The 17,307-nt window shown below is 46.4% G+C and overlaps 1 protein-coding gene across 1 annotated transcript; it reads left to right on the plus strand.

Moving 5' to 3' along the window:
- The first annotated feature begins 1,888 nt into the window (after positions 1 to 1,888).
- Positions 1,889 to 15,050, plus strand: LOC149346365 (uncharacterized). The gene is made up of 5 exons (XM_089541308.1): positions 1,889 to 2,190; positions 2,925 to 3,004; positions 8,136 to 8,345; positions 14,747 to 14,845; positions 15,021 to 15,050. The coding sequence occupies exons 1-5, from the start codon at positions 1,899 to 1,901 to the stop codon at positions 15,048 to 15,050; spliced, it is 711 nt and encodes a 236-aa protein (XP_089397434.1). The 5' UTR covers positions 1,889 to 1,898.
- The last annotated feature ends 2,257 nt before the right edge of the window (positions 15,051 to 17,307 follow it).

A 17,307-nucleotide genomic window follows, 5' to 3' on the forward strand; every position in this document is an offset into this window, starting at 1 on the left:
ATGTATGCTCCCTAGCCTTGACGCAACGACATTGAATAATTTCAATAGGAGCACGCATCGGCTGGGTGCCCTTTGGGCAGGCATCCGTGGTTCGAACAAAGAACTCTTCACATTTGTGAAAATGATTCTTTCTCTTTCGCACGGAAATGCGTCTGCGAGCGGGGATTTTCTATTAACAAAGCAATGTCTTGTTGAAAATCAGAAGGAGCAATCTTTGGTCACGCAGCGAATCATGTATGACGCCGTAATGGCGGCTGGAGGAGTTGCCAACTTTCAGCTGACCAAGAGGATGCTCCAAATGGTCTGTGGGGCGAACGCACGGTGGAAAGAGGAGCTGGAGAGGACGTGAGCAGAAAGGGCTGATGCACTGAGGAAAAAACGGGAAAGGAAGCGTGCCGCCGCTTCTGTGAAAGAGCTTGAGCTGAAAAAACAAAGTGTTGGCTGATGCCGAGATGCAACTGTCCCTCACCAAAACGAAAATAAACTCTCTAAAACAGTGAAACAACACTTAAGTGTGAACTTGAGGTTGACTTTTCAGTGTTACATTGAGGTTTGTCACTCTTTCACTTCTACAAACTAAGATTTCTGTAATCTGCAGTTCATCTGAATAAACTTGCTGAGAGAGAATGGCACCATTGCGGTTACTATCAGTAGATAGAAATATCTCACATTTGAAATTACTTCTTTCCACATGCATCTTCCTATTATTTTGTATTTGAAAATGTTCATTTCGATTCGCAGTTTGTTTTAGCATTTTTTCGAAGATATTCGATTTGTTATGCATTTTGCTACTCTCTCACTTGTGTGTTTTATTTTTAACATGCTTACTGGAGAGTGATACCATCAGGCGGCTTTGTGTGAGGCTGTTTTCGTATAAACTAAAGTATACAAATGCACTCAGGGAAAACCTGGAAAACTCAGGGAATTTGGAAACGTCAACTTGGTAGACACCCTGATTTTAATACGTAAGGAGAATGAGCGTGCAGCATCACAGAAGGCAAGCATCGAATGCGGCAGTCACAGTGTTGCTAAACAAGTGGCGACAACTAATGTAAAGTGAGCAGCTTGTTCAGTTTGGAAACCTGTTTTCAGGCCACGTGTGGCTTCCTGATGTGCAAAAACATTGCTACATGCACATAATGTAAGCTGTTAAAGTAGTGGTAATTGAGTACGTTGTATTGAGTAGGTGTCATGCTATTATGCCATGTGCTTGGTTTAGGTGTAACGTCTGCTTCCAAATTTTTCTGGCTGACGTTTTTTAGCATTCTGCTGCAACACTCCCTCTTTGTCCTTACATATGTGATACCACCCTCATGTGGCATTTTTTAAGAATTGTATTGTTTTGGTTGCGTCAGAAGTTGGCGAATTTAAACCGTGCTGTTTGTTCACACACCAAATTGTAACGAAGCCATCCCCAACTCTGATGACATCAGTAGCATATCAGAGTATGCTTTGTTCTGTAGAAAAATGCTTTTCAAAAAGTGCTTTGCAAGCTGGAATGGGCGCCCGAGACGAAAGTCCACCGTCTCCATCTTCATCACGAAACGCCAGCCGGCAAAGAAGCAATCGCCGAAAAAGCGTCCAATACATTAAATAGCTTATTTTGAGGTTTGTTGTCACCCGAAATCGTGAAGCGGACATACGGGGAGTTGGTGGCTGACAGGCGCGTGTGAACAGCTTGTCTTTCTAGACATTTCCAGATAATGAAGAAAAATGGTAATGATAATGTCCTACTGTACCTGTTAACCCAAGATCACAGAAAGAATCAGACCGAACATATTGTAGTATGCTGTTTTGTGCGCAGATAGAAGTCTTGCGGAATTCTTTGTGTATCTGACAAGATTACACCGCCACCCCTAGCAGCATAAATAATGAGCCATCTAGCAAGCCTAGGCGGCATGGGCGCATCAATGAGGCTCGCACGTGGAACTCCGTCATTTGTTTTGGTTAGTCTAGTTTTGGTAGCGTTAATCTTCAGTGGGGACTGCCCGGACAAATCAATGGAGTATTACGTCTACGTGAAGTTCTTAGAAGACAATGTAAAGAAAATCGCGAAATCACGTCATGTAAAAAGGTTCCGCCCGGCTGATGTGCACGATTTTAGGGCCGGGGAAACTTACAGCGTATACTGGGAAGGCGACGAAAAAACCAGCGGAGGGTATTACGACGCCAAAATACTTCACATGTCAGGTAAGCAGAACTGTCTTGAAGACTCTGATGAAAGTTTTTTTTATCCCTGTGCGTGAACTATTGCTGCAAAACATGTCGGCAGGCATATGCCGCCTGTCTGCTCACATGGATTTGCTCGGGGCACACGATTCAAAACAAAGAGCGCCCCTTCATGTCCTGTGTCAACGCTGTTTTCTCTTTCATGTTGTCGAATCTGCACCGACTAGCCCAACCACACGTTGTGCGTGCTGTTTCTCGAACGTTTTTCGCCCTCTTTCACTTTCTTTTTACCGCTTATGCGCTCCAAGTGTACTGCATGTTTCATGTTCGATGTACCGAAATCCCGTGCCCATAAATTTGCCATGGTTTCGGGGAGAGGGCAGAATGGTTAGACCTGTTTTATTTTTAATTCTGTGTGTTTACATACACTGTAAAGCTTTGCAGTATTTGCCTATCTGGTGTTGTAGTATTATGAAATACACTGCACAGTAATGTCAGCTATTTATGTGCTGCATTCCATGCACTCATGTTGTCTTCTCATCTTTTCCGTGCTTTTAAAAATGTTACCTCATCAACGCGAAGAGGCTGAACATTAATTATGTGGACACTTGAGAAAAACACTGCAGCATGCGAGTGTAATTACACAAGCATATGAGTGCGAGCACTGAGATGTAGCTGCCTGAGTGTTGTGTGGCCTGGTCGTTACTACGAGAAACAAGTGTCCATTCAAATTTATTTCAACAAATTTATTTCAGAGTCCAAAGAAGAAATGGACACATTCATAACAGATAAGACACAGCGTGCAAAGCTGAAGCGGCAGGGGCCACCAGAAAATGTGCGTGTTGGAAATTGCATGTTCCGTTCAGGAATTGTGATGTTGGTAGTAAGTATACATGTGTTTCATGTGATGTCATGGGCGCCACAATATTGAGTCTAAGGGAGAGCTTCTGCAATGCAGATTGGGGCAGGTAATGAAAAATGGATTATAAAAGTTTGCAAGTTTCTGGCGTGCATCTAATCTCAAACATGGCGGCAGCTATGGCTTCGGTGCAACTACGGTATATTCAATTTCCATTGATGCCACTGCTGGGTCCTTTGCTATCGCCTTGGTCATTTTGAATATGTTTACTCTTTTTATATATTTTATGGAAATGTTGGCTAGTGTTGAATTATTGAAACATGTGCAAGTCTTAGAGCAAGTAACACGTTGCCATGTGGGCGCATGTATAATCACAGCCATGGTAAACAGAGCGTGCAGTTGTAGGAAAAGCTTGTATGAGTGATGTAGTGCATTCTTCTGGTTGCAAATGTATATGCAAAGAATTGTATGACATAGCTGTTTGCTCTGATGGACCATTTAAGTTGCTGTTGTAAAGAGCGACCAAGTAAGAAGCAGCTTTAGCTCAGAGTCGTGAAGGACTTGACAGTGACTATGCCAGATTTACAGTCACATAGAAGCACTGCTGAATCTTTTCAAGGAGACCTCTAGACAGGAACTTGCTGCCATTTGTAGACCTGCAGATTCTTAGGCTTAATGCAGTCATATATACAGTCATATGCACTCCTTCTGGCATTGCTATTATTCCTAACATGTATCGGGAGCATGAACTGTCAAGCGCAAAAGTTTGCAGGATCTGCAAAACTGCATTGCTGTGCCATCCGCCATCACAGAGCGTGGTGTTGAGGTTCACGTGAGCCTGGATACTATGCTCTGTTATGGCAGATCACGCAGCAATGTTGTTTTGCTTCGCCCCGCCACGCATCGCAGATCCTGCAAACTTTTGCGGCCAACAGTACCGTGTTATGGATGAGGAAACGCCCAATGTACTTGCGGCAAGTGGGTGAAACTCCTTGTAGTGTTCAAACAAATGCGAGTAGGCTGATTATATACGAAGTGCATGATGACTTGTACATGACACACATTTGCTGCATTTATATTGGTTATGCCTACCCTTTAATTCTAGTCAACAAAAAAGGTGAAGAAGTTGAGAATGGCTGCGAAAAGAAGTGCCAATGAGGACATTGTGGCACTCAGAGAAAGCAATGCACTCAAAGGAAGCCCTCAAGAAAGAAAATTCGAAGCTGCGGCAGTTAAACATGAAGCTGCAGGAGCAGCTTCTGAAATGCCTCTCAGCTCCAGGTTAGTCTTGTATGGCAGTATGCCTACTTCATTATCTAGATACCACTTGCTACAGCCTTAGTTATTACTTTTTTCTCGTAAGCTCCAGTGTCTTAAAAATACACAAGTGCATTATAAAAGGGACTTCTTTTTGGGAAAGCAAGTGTTGAAAATTTTGCATGTTTATTATATTCCTCATTGGTTGTAGAAATGCAGTTTTACACTAATTCCATGTCTTTAATGATCCTAACGTCTGCATCACAGTGGAAATGTGAAATTTAGCTACATATGTTCGTGTTCTTAGTGGAGCTTAGATAAATTACCTAAAAAGATGAGAAAGTATGATGAAACAAGGAAAAATGAACTTGCTAAACGGGAGGTCTAAAACTGCAAACGTTTTTGTCAACAGAAGGCTGAAGTGAGCAATGTGGCTAGCATTGCACTCGTTGAGAATGCCGCTGAAGACATCCCTCCAAGGGCAGTAACACATGTACCACAACAGTGCCACCCCATCCTGTCACTGGAAGGGTCCACGCTGCCCGCATCTGAAGTACACAATGCGTGCTTATCAGCTGTCTTAAGAAGGTATGGAAAGTCATCAGCAGCACTCTGGAATCATGTCCACTATCTGTGCCCCGCCGGGGTGGCTCAGTGGTTACGCTGACCCGAAAGACGCAGGTTCAATCCCGACCGCACCAGCCGAATTTCTTTGGAGGAGAAATTCCAGAGGCCCGTGTACAGTGCGATGTCAGTACACGTTAAAGAACCCCAGGTGGTCGAAATTTCCGGAGCCCTCCACTACAGGCGTCTCTCATAGCCTTAGTTGCTTTGGGTCCCAGTAAACCCTAGTAAACCAATAAACCATGTCCACTATCTGTAATTGTCAGTGACACTGTTGCGGAGTCCTTACCCTACTACCGTGCACATTTTTTCAGTTTGCAGCAAGTTTATAGCCCGTTTTTCAAGCTACAAGGATAACCTAATGACGGAATGAACAGGGAAGGGTATAGAAATGAGGAGCTCGTTACAACGTAAATATGAAGGTAGCCAACAGTCATTGGAACCAAAGAAAGCATACGAGAACGTTGTTTTTATATCATTCATGATGTTAATGGGAAATTCATAGTGTGATGGAACGGTACAGGCAGCAGCCATGTTGAGAAGGCTTGAAATTAACCGAAGGACAGCGCAGTGTGCGTAACATTAAGAGACAGAAAGAGAGTAGTGCGAGTTGAGGGAACAAACAAGACTGTGATGTTCTGGTTTAAGTCATGAAGAAATGAGCAATACTTATGGTGTGGAGGACAGGTGGTGAATGGTCCATTACTACTTATGAAATAGATTCCAAAAAAGAAAGGTAAACATTGCAGACAAGATTAGGAAATTTGTGGGCTATAGGTTTTCTGCAGCTGGCATAATACTAAATTGGAGGTCAATGGGTAGTGCTTTTAACCTGGTTTGGGCATAGGCAGGATGATGAGGTTGACCGCCAGAAATAACTGCATTTTGCTTTTCTTCATTGCACATTAAACGCAAGTACTAAGTGGTAGCTAGCTGTCTTGCCATAAATATGAATAAAATTGATTCCATATTGCATGTCTGCATAAAAAAAGAATAATCTAATTTATATTTGATATGCTTCGAGGCTGAGGGCATTGATTTCAGCATAAATTGTATGAAATGTTGCTCCCACTGCACTAGTCTGAATTGTGTTTTAATCTCTACTAGGTAAATATCAAGCGTTTGTTTTGCCGCCGTTGCGTGCAGACATGCCGGCTTTTGAAGGAGGTGAGGCATCTGTGATGTCTTCAGAAGTACACCTTCCAGCAGTGCCTGCTGGACCGCCTGCAGCAGAACCACGACCAGTCCAGGGTGTTTGTACTCTGACAGACAGTGGAAAGGTGAAAGCGCCTAAATTTTCTGTCTTATGAAATGTGAAATGCGGGGTAGCATGCACATATATTCATTCACCAGTGTAGAATGTTTAGCAAGTTGATACTTGTCTATACTGGCTATAGCAGCACCAATAAGATGCGGCACCAGCATTCACTTGCACCTGTAAATTTTTATTCAAGAAAGGAAAACAGGAAAAAAGGTCACCATCGAAATCGAGCAACATTTGTCCTGCTGCGAAAATTCACTGGATGCTCATGAAACGAATTTCATGTCTACATGTAATTGCTTAACCAGTGCTTTTAAAATTCAGTAAGCTATATGCATTTTATGTTGGTGGTTTAACCCTTTGAAGGTTTTTGCCGTATATGTACGGCGGCGGTTTTCTGTCCCGCAAGGTCTTTGCCGTACGGGTACGGTTTCGATCTTCCGTTTGAAATTTTGCGCCAAAAGAACAATGCGTGCTCACTGGGGGGTGCTGCCACCTCTTAGGACTTACAAGAAGTGTTTGAATTTTGTGCTGCCTTCTTACGGAGATAAGCAGAACTTATGTCTAGCTTTAGCGCGGCGGCACAGACTGCGGCAACACCCCTTTTGTAGTTTTGGTTTCGCCGCGTGATCGCAACGGAGTCGTGCGAAATTTGAGTTTTCTTTTTGTCAGCACTATCTTGCAGGGGCTGCCGAAGTTGATTTCTATCTTTATTGGCGCTGCTCTTAGCTTGCTTATCACCGTTGCTCGCGAGGTATTCTCGCCCTCTGTGGCAACGCGCCTACGCGGTTTCGATTCCGCCGCGGGATCGCAACGGAGTCGCGCGAAACGTGTTTTCTCTTTGTGGGCACTGTTTTGCAGAGGCGGGGAAAGTTGATTTCTATCTTTATTGGCGCTGCTCTTAGCTTGCTTATCACCGTTGCTATTCTATTCTATTGAACATTTTCCAGTTGTGAGTGATGCTGTCACCAAAGTACTGTTCCTAATTTTTTTTTACTATTTATTCTCGATTATATACATTTTGAAGATTCAAGATTCGCAATAAAGTAATTTGACCACCTGGGAAAGTTTTCTTCAAAATAATTCGACCCTCAAAGGGTTAATGACAGGTATATTGGGGTTTTTTGGTCAGGCTTGAACAGTCAGATGGCTATTTCTTGCGGCTCGTGCAGTTACTTTACAGGTCCAGTTTGGTCCACAAAGGTAGCCGATATAGTATTAATGATCACTAAAATTTTTCCATGTGGAGTTGAATCATGCTTAGTGCTGCTTTTAAAAAGAGCACTGGCAGCTAAGACATCAATTAGATGCTAGGTGTCAGTGCAGGCTGAGCAGTAGAAGAGCCTGTGCTGTAGCCACGTGCCCCACAATGACAGCAAAAGGGGAGGCATGAGGGTCAAGCATGAGAGGCCAGCTCTGTGTCGGAAGGGTAACTTGTCTTTGAGGCTGGTCTTTTGCATTGCTTAGTCATTGTGACATGTCTTGAGAAGGGCATCTGGTTGCTATAGAAATTTTGTGACCATTACACTCTTACAAGGGGCACCACATTGTGTGAAGCACAAACGGCACGGATTTTTTTGTGTGCTCTTATTTTTTTAGCATTTGCTACTGTGTGCACACACTAATTGGCTAAGTCCAGCAAGGTAGAGCCGTTTTTCTGAAATTATTTGCTGATAGCATTCCAAACATGAATTGAGATTAGCATTAGCCAGTTACGAGCACTGCATGCAGTTACCTTTGATACTCCACTGCTGTTAAGAAGGGCCACTAAATGCCCATCGCACTGTTAATGTCCACGTTTATGTTCTGCAGTTACTTTAAAGTTCTAAATCATTTTGACCTTGGTGCTGTGGCAAGTGCTAACACTGAGTTTTAAGTCAGAATGCACTCGGTAAACAATGATAATTTGTACATTATGTACGTCCCTTTCAGTTCGGCATGCCATTTGTTTTCTTTTTCCTGCAGGTACACCTGGCCAATGGCTACGAAATATCGAAAGAGGCGTACGATACCCTTATGGCACTACCAAAAGATTCACTGTTTGTCAAAAGAGCGGCAACCACATTGTGGTCAACAGAAGTGTTGGCTCAGCGCAGCTTCACAGAAACGCTGTCCAACAGATTCCTGGCGGAGGGTGCGGACAAGGCCCCGCAGAAGCCACTGACGCCGCCGAAGGTGGAGACGATAAGGGGTAATTATTGTATTCTACTGGGGTTAGCACATGCGCATCCGCAGAAGCCACTGATGCCGCCGAAGGTGGAGACGATAAGGGGTAATTATTGTATTCTACTGGGGTTAGCACATGCGCATCCGCAGAAGCCACTGATGCCGCCGAAGGTGGAGACGATAAGGGGTAATTATTGTATTCTACTGGGGTTAGCACATGCGCATCCGCAGAAGCCACTGATGCCGCCGAAGGTGGAGACGATAAGGGGTTATTGTATTCTACTGGGGTTAGCACATGCGCATCCGCAGAAGCCACTGATGCCGCCGAAGGTGGAGACGATAAGGGGTAATTATTGTATTCTACTGGGGTTAGCACATGCGCATCCGCAGAAGCCACTGATGCCGCCGAAGGTGGAGACGATAAGGGGTAATTATTGTATTCTACTGGGGTTAGCACATGCGCATCCGCAGAAGCCACTGATGCCGCCGAAGGTGGAGACGATAAGGGGTAATTATTGTATTCTACTGGGGTTAGCACATGCGCATCCGCAGAAGCCACTGATGCCGCCGAAGGTGGAGACGATAAGGGGTAATTATTGTATTCTACTGGGGTTAGCACATGCGCATCCGCAGAAGCCACTGATGCCGCCGAAGGTGGAGACGATAAGGGGTAATTATTGTATTCTACTGGGGTTAGCACATGCGCATCCGCAGAAGCCACTGATGCCGCCGAAGGTGGAGACGATAAGGGGTAATTATTGTATTCTACTGGGGTTAGCACATGCGCATCCGCAGAAGCCACTGATGCCGCCGAAGGTGGAGACGATAAGGGGTAATTATTGTATTCTACTGGGGTTAGCACATGCGCATCCGCAGAAGCCACTAATGCCGCCGAAGGTGGAGACGATAAGGGGTAATTATTGTATTCTACTGGGGTTAGCACATGCGCATCCGCAGAAGCCACTGATGCCGCCGAAGGTGGAGACGATAAGGGGTAATTATTGTATTCTACTGGGGTTAGCACATGCGCATCCGCAGAAGCCACTGATGCCGCCGAAGGTGGAGACGATAAGGGGTAATTATTGTATTCTACTGGGGTTAGCACATGCGCATCCGCAGAAGCCACTGATGCCGCCGAAGGTGGAGACGATAAGGGGTTATTGTATTCTACTGGGGTTAGCACATGCGCATCCGCAGAAGCCACTGATGCCGCCGAAGGTGGAGACGATAAGGGGTAATTATTGTATTCTACTGGGGTTAGCACATGCGCATCCGCAGAAGCCACTCATGCCGCCGAAGGTGGAGACGATAAGGGGTAATTATTGTATTCTACTGGGGTTAGCACATGCGCATCCGCAGAAGCCACTGATGCCGCCGAAGGTGGAGACGATAAGGGGTAATTATTGTATTCTACTGGGGTTAGCACATGCGCATCCGCAGAAGCCACTGATGCCGCCGAAGGTGGAGACGATAAGGGGTAATTATTGTATTCTACTGGGGTTAGCACATGCGCATCCGCAGAAGCCACTGACGCCGCCGAAGGTGGAGACGATAAGGGGTAATTATTGTATTCTACTGGGGTTAGCACATGCGCATCCGCAGAAGCCACTGACGCCGCCGAAGGTGGAGACGATAAGGGGTAATTATTGTATTCTACTGGGGTTAGCACATGCGCATCCGCAGAAGCCACTGATGCCGCCGAAGGTGGAGACGATAAGGGGTAATTATTGTATTCTACTGGGGTTAGCACATGCGCATCCGCAGAAGCCACTGATGCCGCCGAAGGTGGAGACGATAAGGGGTAATTATTGTATTCTACTGGGGTTAGCACATGCGCATCCGCAGAAGCCACTGACGCCGCCGAAGGTGGAGATGATAAGGGGTAGTTATTGTATTCTACTGGGGTTAGCACATGCGCATCCGCAGAAGCCACTGACGCCGCCGAAGGTGGAGACGATAAGGGGTAATTATTGTATTCTACTGGGGTTAGCACATGCGCATCCGCAGAAGCCACTGATGCCGCCGAAGGTGGAGACGATAAGGGGTAATTATTGTATTCTACTGGGGTTAGCACATGCGCATCCGCAGAAGCCACAGATGCCGCCGAAGGTGGAGACGATAAGGGGTAATTATTGTATTCTACTGGGGTTAGCACATGCGCATCCGCAGAAGCCACTGACGCCGCTGAAGGTGGAGACGATCAAGGGTAATTATTATATTCTACTGGGGTTAGCACAAGCGCATCCGCAGAAGCCACTGACGCCGCTGAAGGTGGAGACGATGAGGGGTAATTATTGTATTCTACTGGGGTTAGCACATGCGCATCCGCAGAAGCCACTGACGCCGCTGAAGGTGGAGACGATAAGGGGTAATTATTGTATTCTACTGGGGTTAGCACATGCGCATCCGCAGAAGCCACTGACGCCGCCGAAGGTGGAGACGATAAGGGGTAATTATTGTATTCTACTGGGGTTAGCACATGCGCATCCGCAGAAGCCACTGACGCCGCCGAAGGTGGAGACGATAAGGGGTAATTATTGTATTCTACTGGGGTTAGCACATGCGCATCCGCAGAAGCCACTGATGCCGCCGAAGGTGGAGACGATAAGGGGTAATTATTGTATTCTACTGGGGTTAGCACATGCGCATCCGCAGAAGCCACAGATGCCGCCGAAGGTGGAGACGATAAGGGGTAATTATTGTATTCTACTGGGGTTAGCACATGCGCATCCGCAGAAGCCACTGACGCCGCCGAAGGTGGAGACGATAAGGGGTAATTATTGTATTCTACTGGGGTTAGCACATGCGCATCCGCAGAAGGCACTGATGCCGCCGACGGTGGAGACGATAAGGGGTAATTATTGTATTCTACTGGGGTTAGCACATGCGCATCCGCAGAAGCCACTGACGCCGCCGAAGGTGGAGACGATAAGGGGTAATTATTGTATTCTACTGGGGTTAGCACATGCGCATCCGCAGAAGCCACTGACGCTGCCGAAGGTGGAGACGATAAGGGGTAATTATTGTATTCTACTGGGGTTAGCACATGCGCATCCGCAGAAGCCACTGATGCCGTCGAAGGTGGAGACGATAAGGGGTAATTATTGTATTCTACTGGGGTTAGCACATGCGCATCCGCAGAAGCCACAGATGCCGCCGAAGGTGGAGACGATAAGGGGTAATTATTGTATTCTACTGGGGTTAGCACATGCGCATCCGCAGAAGCCACTGACGCCGCTGAAGGTGGAGACGATAAGGGGTAATTATTATATTCTACTGGGGTTAGCACATGCGCATCCGCAGAAGCCACTGACGCCGCTGAAGGTGGAGACGATAAGGGGTAATTATTGTATTCTACTGTGGTTAGCACATGCGCATCCGCAGAAGCCACTGATGCCGCTGAAGGTGGAGACGATAAGGGGTAATTATTGTATTCTACTGGGGTTAGCACATGCGCATCCGCAGAAGCCACTGAAGGTGGAGACGATAAGGGGTAATTATTGTATTCTACTGGGGTTAGCACATGTGCATCCGCAGAAGCCACTGACGCCGCTGAAGGTGGAGACGATAAGGGGTAATTATTGTATTCTACTGGGGTTAGCACATGCGCATCCGCAGAAGCCACTGACGCCGCTGAAGGTGGAGACGATAAGGGGTAATTATTGTATTCTACTGGGGTTAGCACATGCGCATCCGCAGAAGCCACTGACGCCGCTGAAGGTGGAGACGATAAGGGGTAATTATTGTATTCTACTGGGGTTAGCACATGTGCATCCGCAGAAGCCACTGACGCCGCTGAAGGTGGAGACGATAAGGGGTAATTATTGTATTCTACTGGGGTTAGCACATGTGCATCCGCAGAAGCCACTGACGCCACTGAAGGTGGAGACGATAAGGGGTAATTATTGTATTCTACTGGGGTTAGCACATGTGCATCCGCAGAAGCCACTGACGCCGCTGAAGGTGGAGACGATAAGGGGTAATTATTGTATTCTACTGGGGTTAGCACATGTGCATATTGTCATATTTCATTAACATATGAAAGGAGGCTATCTTGACCTTGGCAATAGCTCATGAGAGGGTAATAATTATCAAACACTATTTGACTCATATTAGAATGGATCAGTTCATTGCGTAGCTTCTGGTTGTGCACGAGAATTCATGTGCAGTCAACTACTTGACAGGCACAATGAGAAGTGTTTGGTAGAGATAAGAACTTCCTACAGAGCTGAGCTGCAAGATGAGTGTATGACATGAGCCCTCCACATCTGTGGCAACAACCAAAGAACGTAACTTGTTTTGTGAAGCTAAAATAGGCTGTTGTCACATGACAATGTTGAGCTGGAAAGTTAGGTTCTTAATATTAAGCATTGTACGTAGTACACTAAAACCAAACTGAAAAATATTTCGTAGGAGGATGCATAACTTCTCATAATATGACCACAGCTGCCAGAAAAAGCCCAAAAGTTGAACAATTCACTGATAGCCAACTCTTCACAAATCAGATGTCACACATGCAAAAGCACTACAAGTGCGAGTGCAAAGGTTATCACACCACAAGAGGTCTCACTATTGAGTGAATCGGCACATGATAAAAGTAATCCCTTCACAGTACACACAATCTCTGCGACCAGAATGTGCAGTCCTGTTCACAACGTGGATGGATGACGGATTTTAATAGCGCAAGGGCATCTGCAGCCAAAGAGCGCCATGGCACAAGGTATTTTCTTAAGTATTTCGCCCTACACATGGCTTGCACTGACATCGTAGCTGGAACCCTGGAATATTGCTCCGCCATGTTGGTGCAGTCACAGCGGCCGTAGTGCAGTTCATGCAATTCCCGCGCATGGTGTACTTTCGACGGTGTCGCGATGGTTACCTGCGCTGTTGTTGGATGCTCCAACTGCACTTGTTGGGCGAAATCAACAAACTTTTTTAGTCTCCCAAAGATCATCGAGCATCAAGGCAACCGTACGAAAGCTTTATGCATGAAGTGATGGGATGTTTGGCTGGCTCTGATAGAACGCACCAATCTCAAAACCAATAGGATGGGCATACGAGGGGGTACCCAAAAGAAACCGGACTTATTTTTGTTTGAACTTATTTTTTCACATTTTAAGCGCAGACCTTCAACGTCCTTCAAGGTATTCCCCACTTGCAATGATACGCTTGTCGAATCTTTCATTCCATTTTTCAAAACATTGTTTAAATTCATCTTTTGTGATGTTGACAGTGCCTCCGTCGTTTTTTCTTCACCTCAGCAACATCAGCGAAACGCTTTCCATTCACCTATTTTTTCATTCTAGGAAACAAAGAAAGTAGCACGGGGCAAGGTCGGGAGAGTATGAGGGTTGAGGAATAGGGGTCATGCCATTTTTGGTCCAAAATTGTCGTAGAGACAGGGCTGTGTGAGCAGGGGCATTGCCATGATGGAAAAAACAGTCACCCGACCGCCACAAACCTGGCCGCTTCCACCGCACACTGCTGCCCAATCTTTTCAAAACATCCAAGTAGACAGCCTGGCTAACTATCTGACCCTGTGGAACAAATTCTCAATGAACGACTACTCTCACGTCGAAAAAACAAATCAGCATTGTTTTGAGGTTTGGGTTCACCTGACGAGCTTTCTTGAGGCGAGGTGAATTTGAAGAAGGGTTGAAATGCGGGCCAGTTGGTACATTGTAAACGGAAAAAAACCAGTCACACAAGACGACGGACAAGAAGAGTGTACACACCACAACGACTGGACATTTGAAGTTTTCCATTGGCATGATTGTTGCTTTGATTCAGGATTCGATTCAGGAACACTTGAGTTGTCCCCATAGCATCATCCTTGTACGTCTTTCTTAATATTTCAAGTTTCCATTCAACTGTTTCCGAGCAAAAATCAGAATTTCACCGGCGCAAGCTGTTCACGAAAATCAGCCATTGCAAAAACGACATTCACACAAAACAGTCGTCACTCTAAAACTCTGCCTAAACTAGTTTGACCTCCTTCAACGACGGCACTCGGCTTACTGACTCTGGAATGTTCGTTCTATGCGCGCCTAGTGGCAAAACGCGGTACCACAGAAGCTTTGCCGACCAAAAAATTTAGTCCGGTTTCTTTTGGGTACCCCCTCGTACATGTTTGCGGCACCCACTTCTTAACCCATTGGCTTCCGCGGCCGGCGATCCGCCGGCCGCACCGGCTGAGGCCAAAGTCACTTTGGCCGGCGAATCGCCGGCCGCTCAGAGTATGGTTTGTTTTGGGTTTATTCAATAGATGGCAGCACAGCACAACTTGTGTAGTGATTGGTTCATGTGTTTTCCACCAGATGGACATAGTTGTCCACTGTCTGAGGTCAGTTTTGTTGTTTTTATCGACAAAAAGTTCGCAATCCCGCCTCTTTTCAAACATGGCGTCGCAGAGAAAGCGTGCTTTGACGGCGGAAGAAATTCTCAATCTTGTGTTCGAGAGTGATGACGAGAGTGACAACTGCGATGAAGAGGATGCTGTGTCAGATGACGTAAGTGACCGGATTACGGACAGTGACAGCGACAATGACGATAACTTGTGTTTAGCGCAAGATCCGTGCGACTCTCGGCCACCATCTCCGAAGGCGCGAAAACTAGAAGACTGGCAATGGGAAGTGGATGACACAGTGGAAAAGGTTGTGAAGAACACCTTTTATCGACAACCAGGCATCAAACGAGCCATCCAGCTACAAGTAGGTGCAAATCCCAGTGCTCTGGCAATGTTCAACGCTCTCCTCGGAGACGAGATTTGGAGCACCATCGCATTACACACAAATGCCTTTGCATGCGAGAAACAGCGTTTGCATCCCGATCCCAGTTGGCATGAAACAACACCGGATGAAATTAAAGCTTACTTCGCTTTGTGTGTGCTGATGAGCCAAGTAAAAAAGAGCAGGATTCAGTCTTACTGGTCAACAAGAGCTGTTATAAGCACACCATTTTTTGCTCCTGTGATGTCGAGGCACCGTTTTTGGGCACTCTCAAAATATCTGCATTTCTGCGACAACTCTCTCCCTCAGAGTGGAGATAAGCTGTGGATGTTGCGCCCTGTGCTCGACCACGTACTGAAATGCATTGATGCAGCATATGATCCCGAAGAGTGTCTTGCAGTTGATGAAAGCCTTATGAAGTTTCGTGGCCGGCTGTCCTACGTCCAGTTTAACCCCTCGAAACAGGCAAGATTTGGACTTAAGTTCCACAAACTGTGCGAATCTTCAAGCGACTACTGCCTCAAATTCTCGATTTACACAGGAAAAAGTGAGAAGACTCCAGTTACCGCTGGATTGTTGTGCAGTGAGGCGGTTGTAATCGACCTTCTAGAAAAACGTCTGCCCGATGGCCACTCAGTGTTTATGGACAACTGGTATTCTTCGCCATTGCTATTTCGCCACCTAAAGGAAGCTGGTTCGAATGCGGTCGGCACAGTCCGCCTTCACCGAAAGAACATGCCGAAGGATTTCAAGGCGAAGCTGCAAAAAGGCGAATACAAGGCCCTCACTTGGCAGGACAAAAAGCAGGTCACAATGCTGTCAGCCTGCCACAGTTCAACTGGTCTCACTGATACCAGAAAAAAGGGTCGCAAGAATGGCTTGCCAGTTCTGAAGCCGCAAGTTGTAATCGATTACAACCGAGGCATGGGCGGAGTGGATCGCGAGGACCAACAACTGGCTTCCTTTCCAATTATGCGAAGATACGCCAAAGGCTACAAGAAAATCTTTTATATTATGGACATCGCAGTTTATAACAGCTACGTCTTATTTGCCAAAACATCAGGCAAGCGGCTCCACTACACAGACTGAAAAGTGAACCTCGCAGAGGAGATTCTCGAAGCGGCTGTTTTGCCCCAATACCATGGTCGACGTAAACCGCCAGTCGCGGCTACACCAATGCGGCTGCAGGCTTCCGAGTGGGCTCATTTTCCTCGCCAAATCCCACCAAACAAAATAAAACAGAATCGATCAAGGCTATGCATAGTTTGCAAGACACACGGGAAAAAGTCGGAGAGCCGGTGGGAATGTGAAAAATGTGAAGTTGCACTTCACAAGCCTGTGTGCTTCAAAGCTTTCCATACACGCAAGTCATATTAGACAGGATGATGCAGCGAGCCCTTCCAAACAGAATAAAGTAAATTTTGTCTTTCTACGAGGTGTGCAGCGGAATTTATCGCTTTTTTTAAAGAGCGGCTCGAGTGCCCAACGCGCGTTGCTATTGCCGCACGGAATACCAAGCAGGAAACGCCGCGGAGGGCGCTGAAGCCAATGGGTTAAAAGGTAAACTGTCGCATATGCACAATGTTTATTTAGCTGCACGACGTACGAGCATAGCGGAACATCTCATTTCAAAACAAATGTCTCTTGCATTTGTAGGCAGACCATCAAAACTGTGGGAGGAGACGGACCCAGACTGGGCCCCTATGGTTTTGCTCTGCTACAGCGCAAAACATGGTGATCCCAGACGCCACGCTTGCGCAGCAAGACGACGGACCCATAAAAGTGCGGCTCAAGCAGAGCATCGGCTAAGGCATCGGGAACAATGGAGGCACTGATTTTGAATTTGGATATGTGGCTTTCCCTTCGTATTGGGCGGTCCTTACAGAGAAACCTCCGAAAGTGTCCGAGCCTATTTTGTAGTCTTCCTCGTCTTCATGGAGATTTCTCTCCACAATGCCAATCGACGTTTGGTTGTTTCCACTGCACCAACCACAGCATCTGTCCCTCCGGTATCCGCTGTTTCAATAACAGTCGAATTACCATCCAGTGGCCTGAGCGGCGGGAAACCAAGGGCCTGCGCAAAAAGGGTTCCAACCGGATGTTGTGTGGCTGAAGCACCGAACAGGTCAGAACTATGTGTTCGGCAGTCTCTTCCCCTTGTTGGCACACCACACACGCCACGTCCGCTTTGGCTGCGTTTTGACCCCTGCATTTAGCCCACCAAAGCCTTGTTTGTAGCACCC

This window comes from Amblyomma mixtum, chromosome 4 (assembly GCF_055824585.1).
Source record: "Amblyomma mixtum isolate Tamu chromosome 4, ASM5582458v1, whole genome shotgun sequence".
NCBI classification, from domain to species: Eukaryota; Metazoa; Arthropoda; class Arachnida; order Ixodida; family Ixodidae; genus Amblyomma; species Amblyomma mixtum.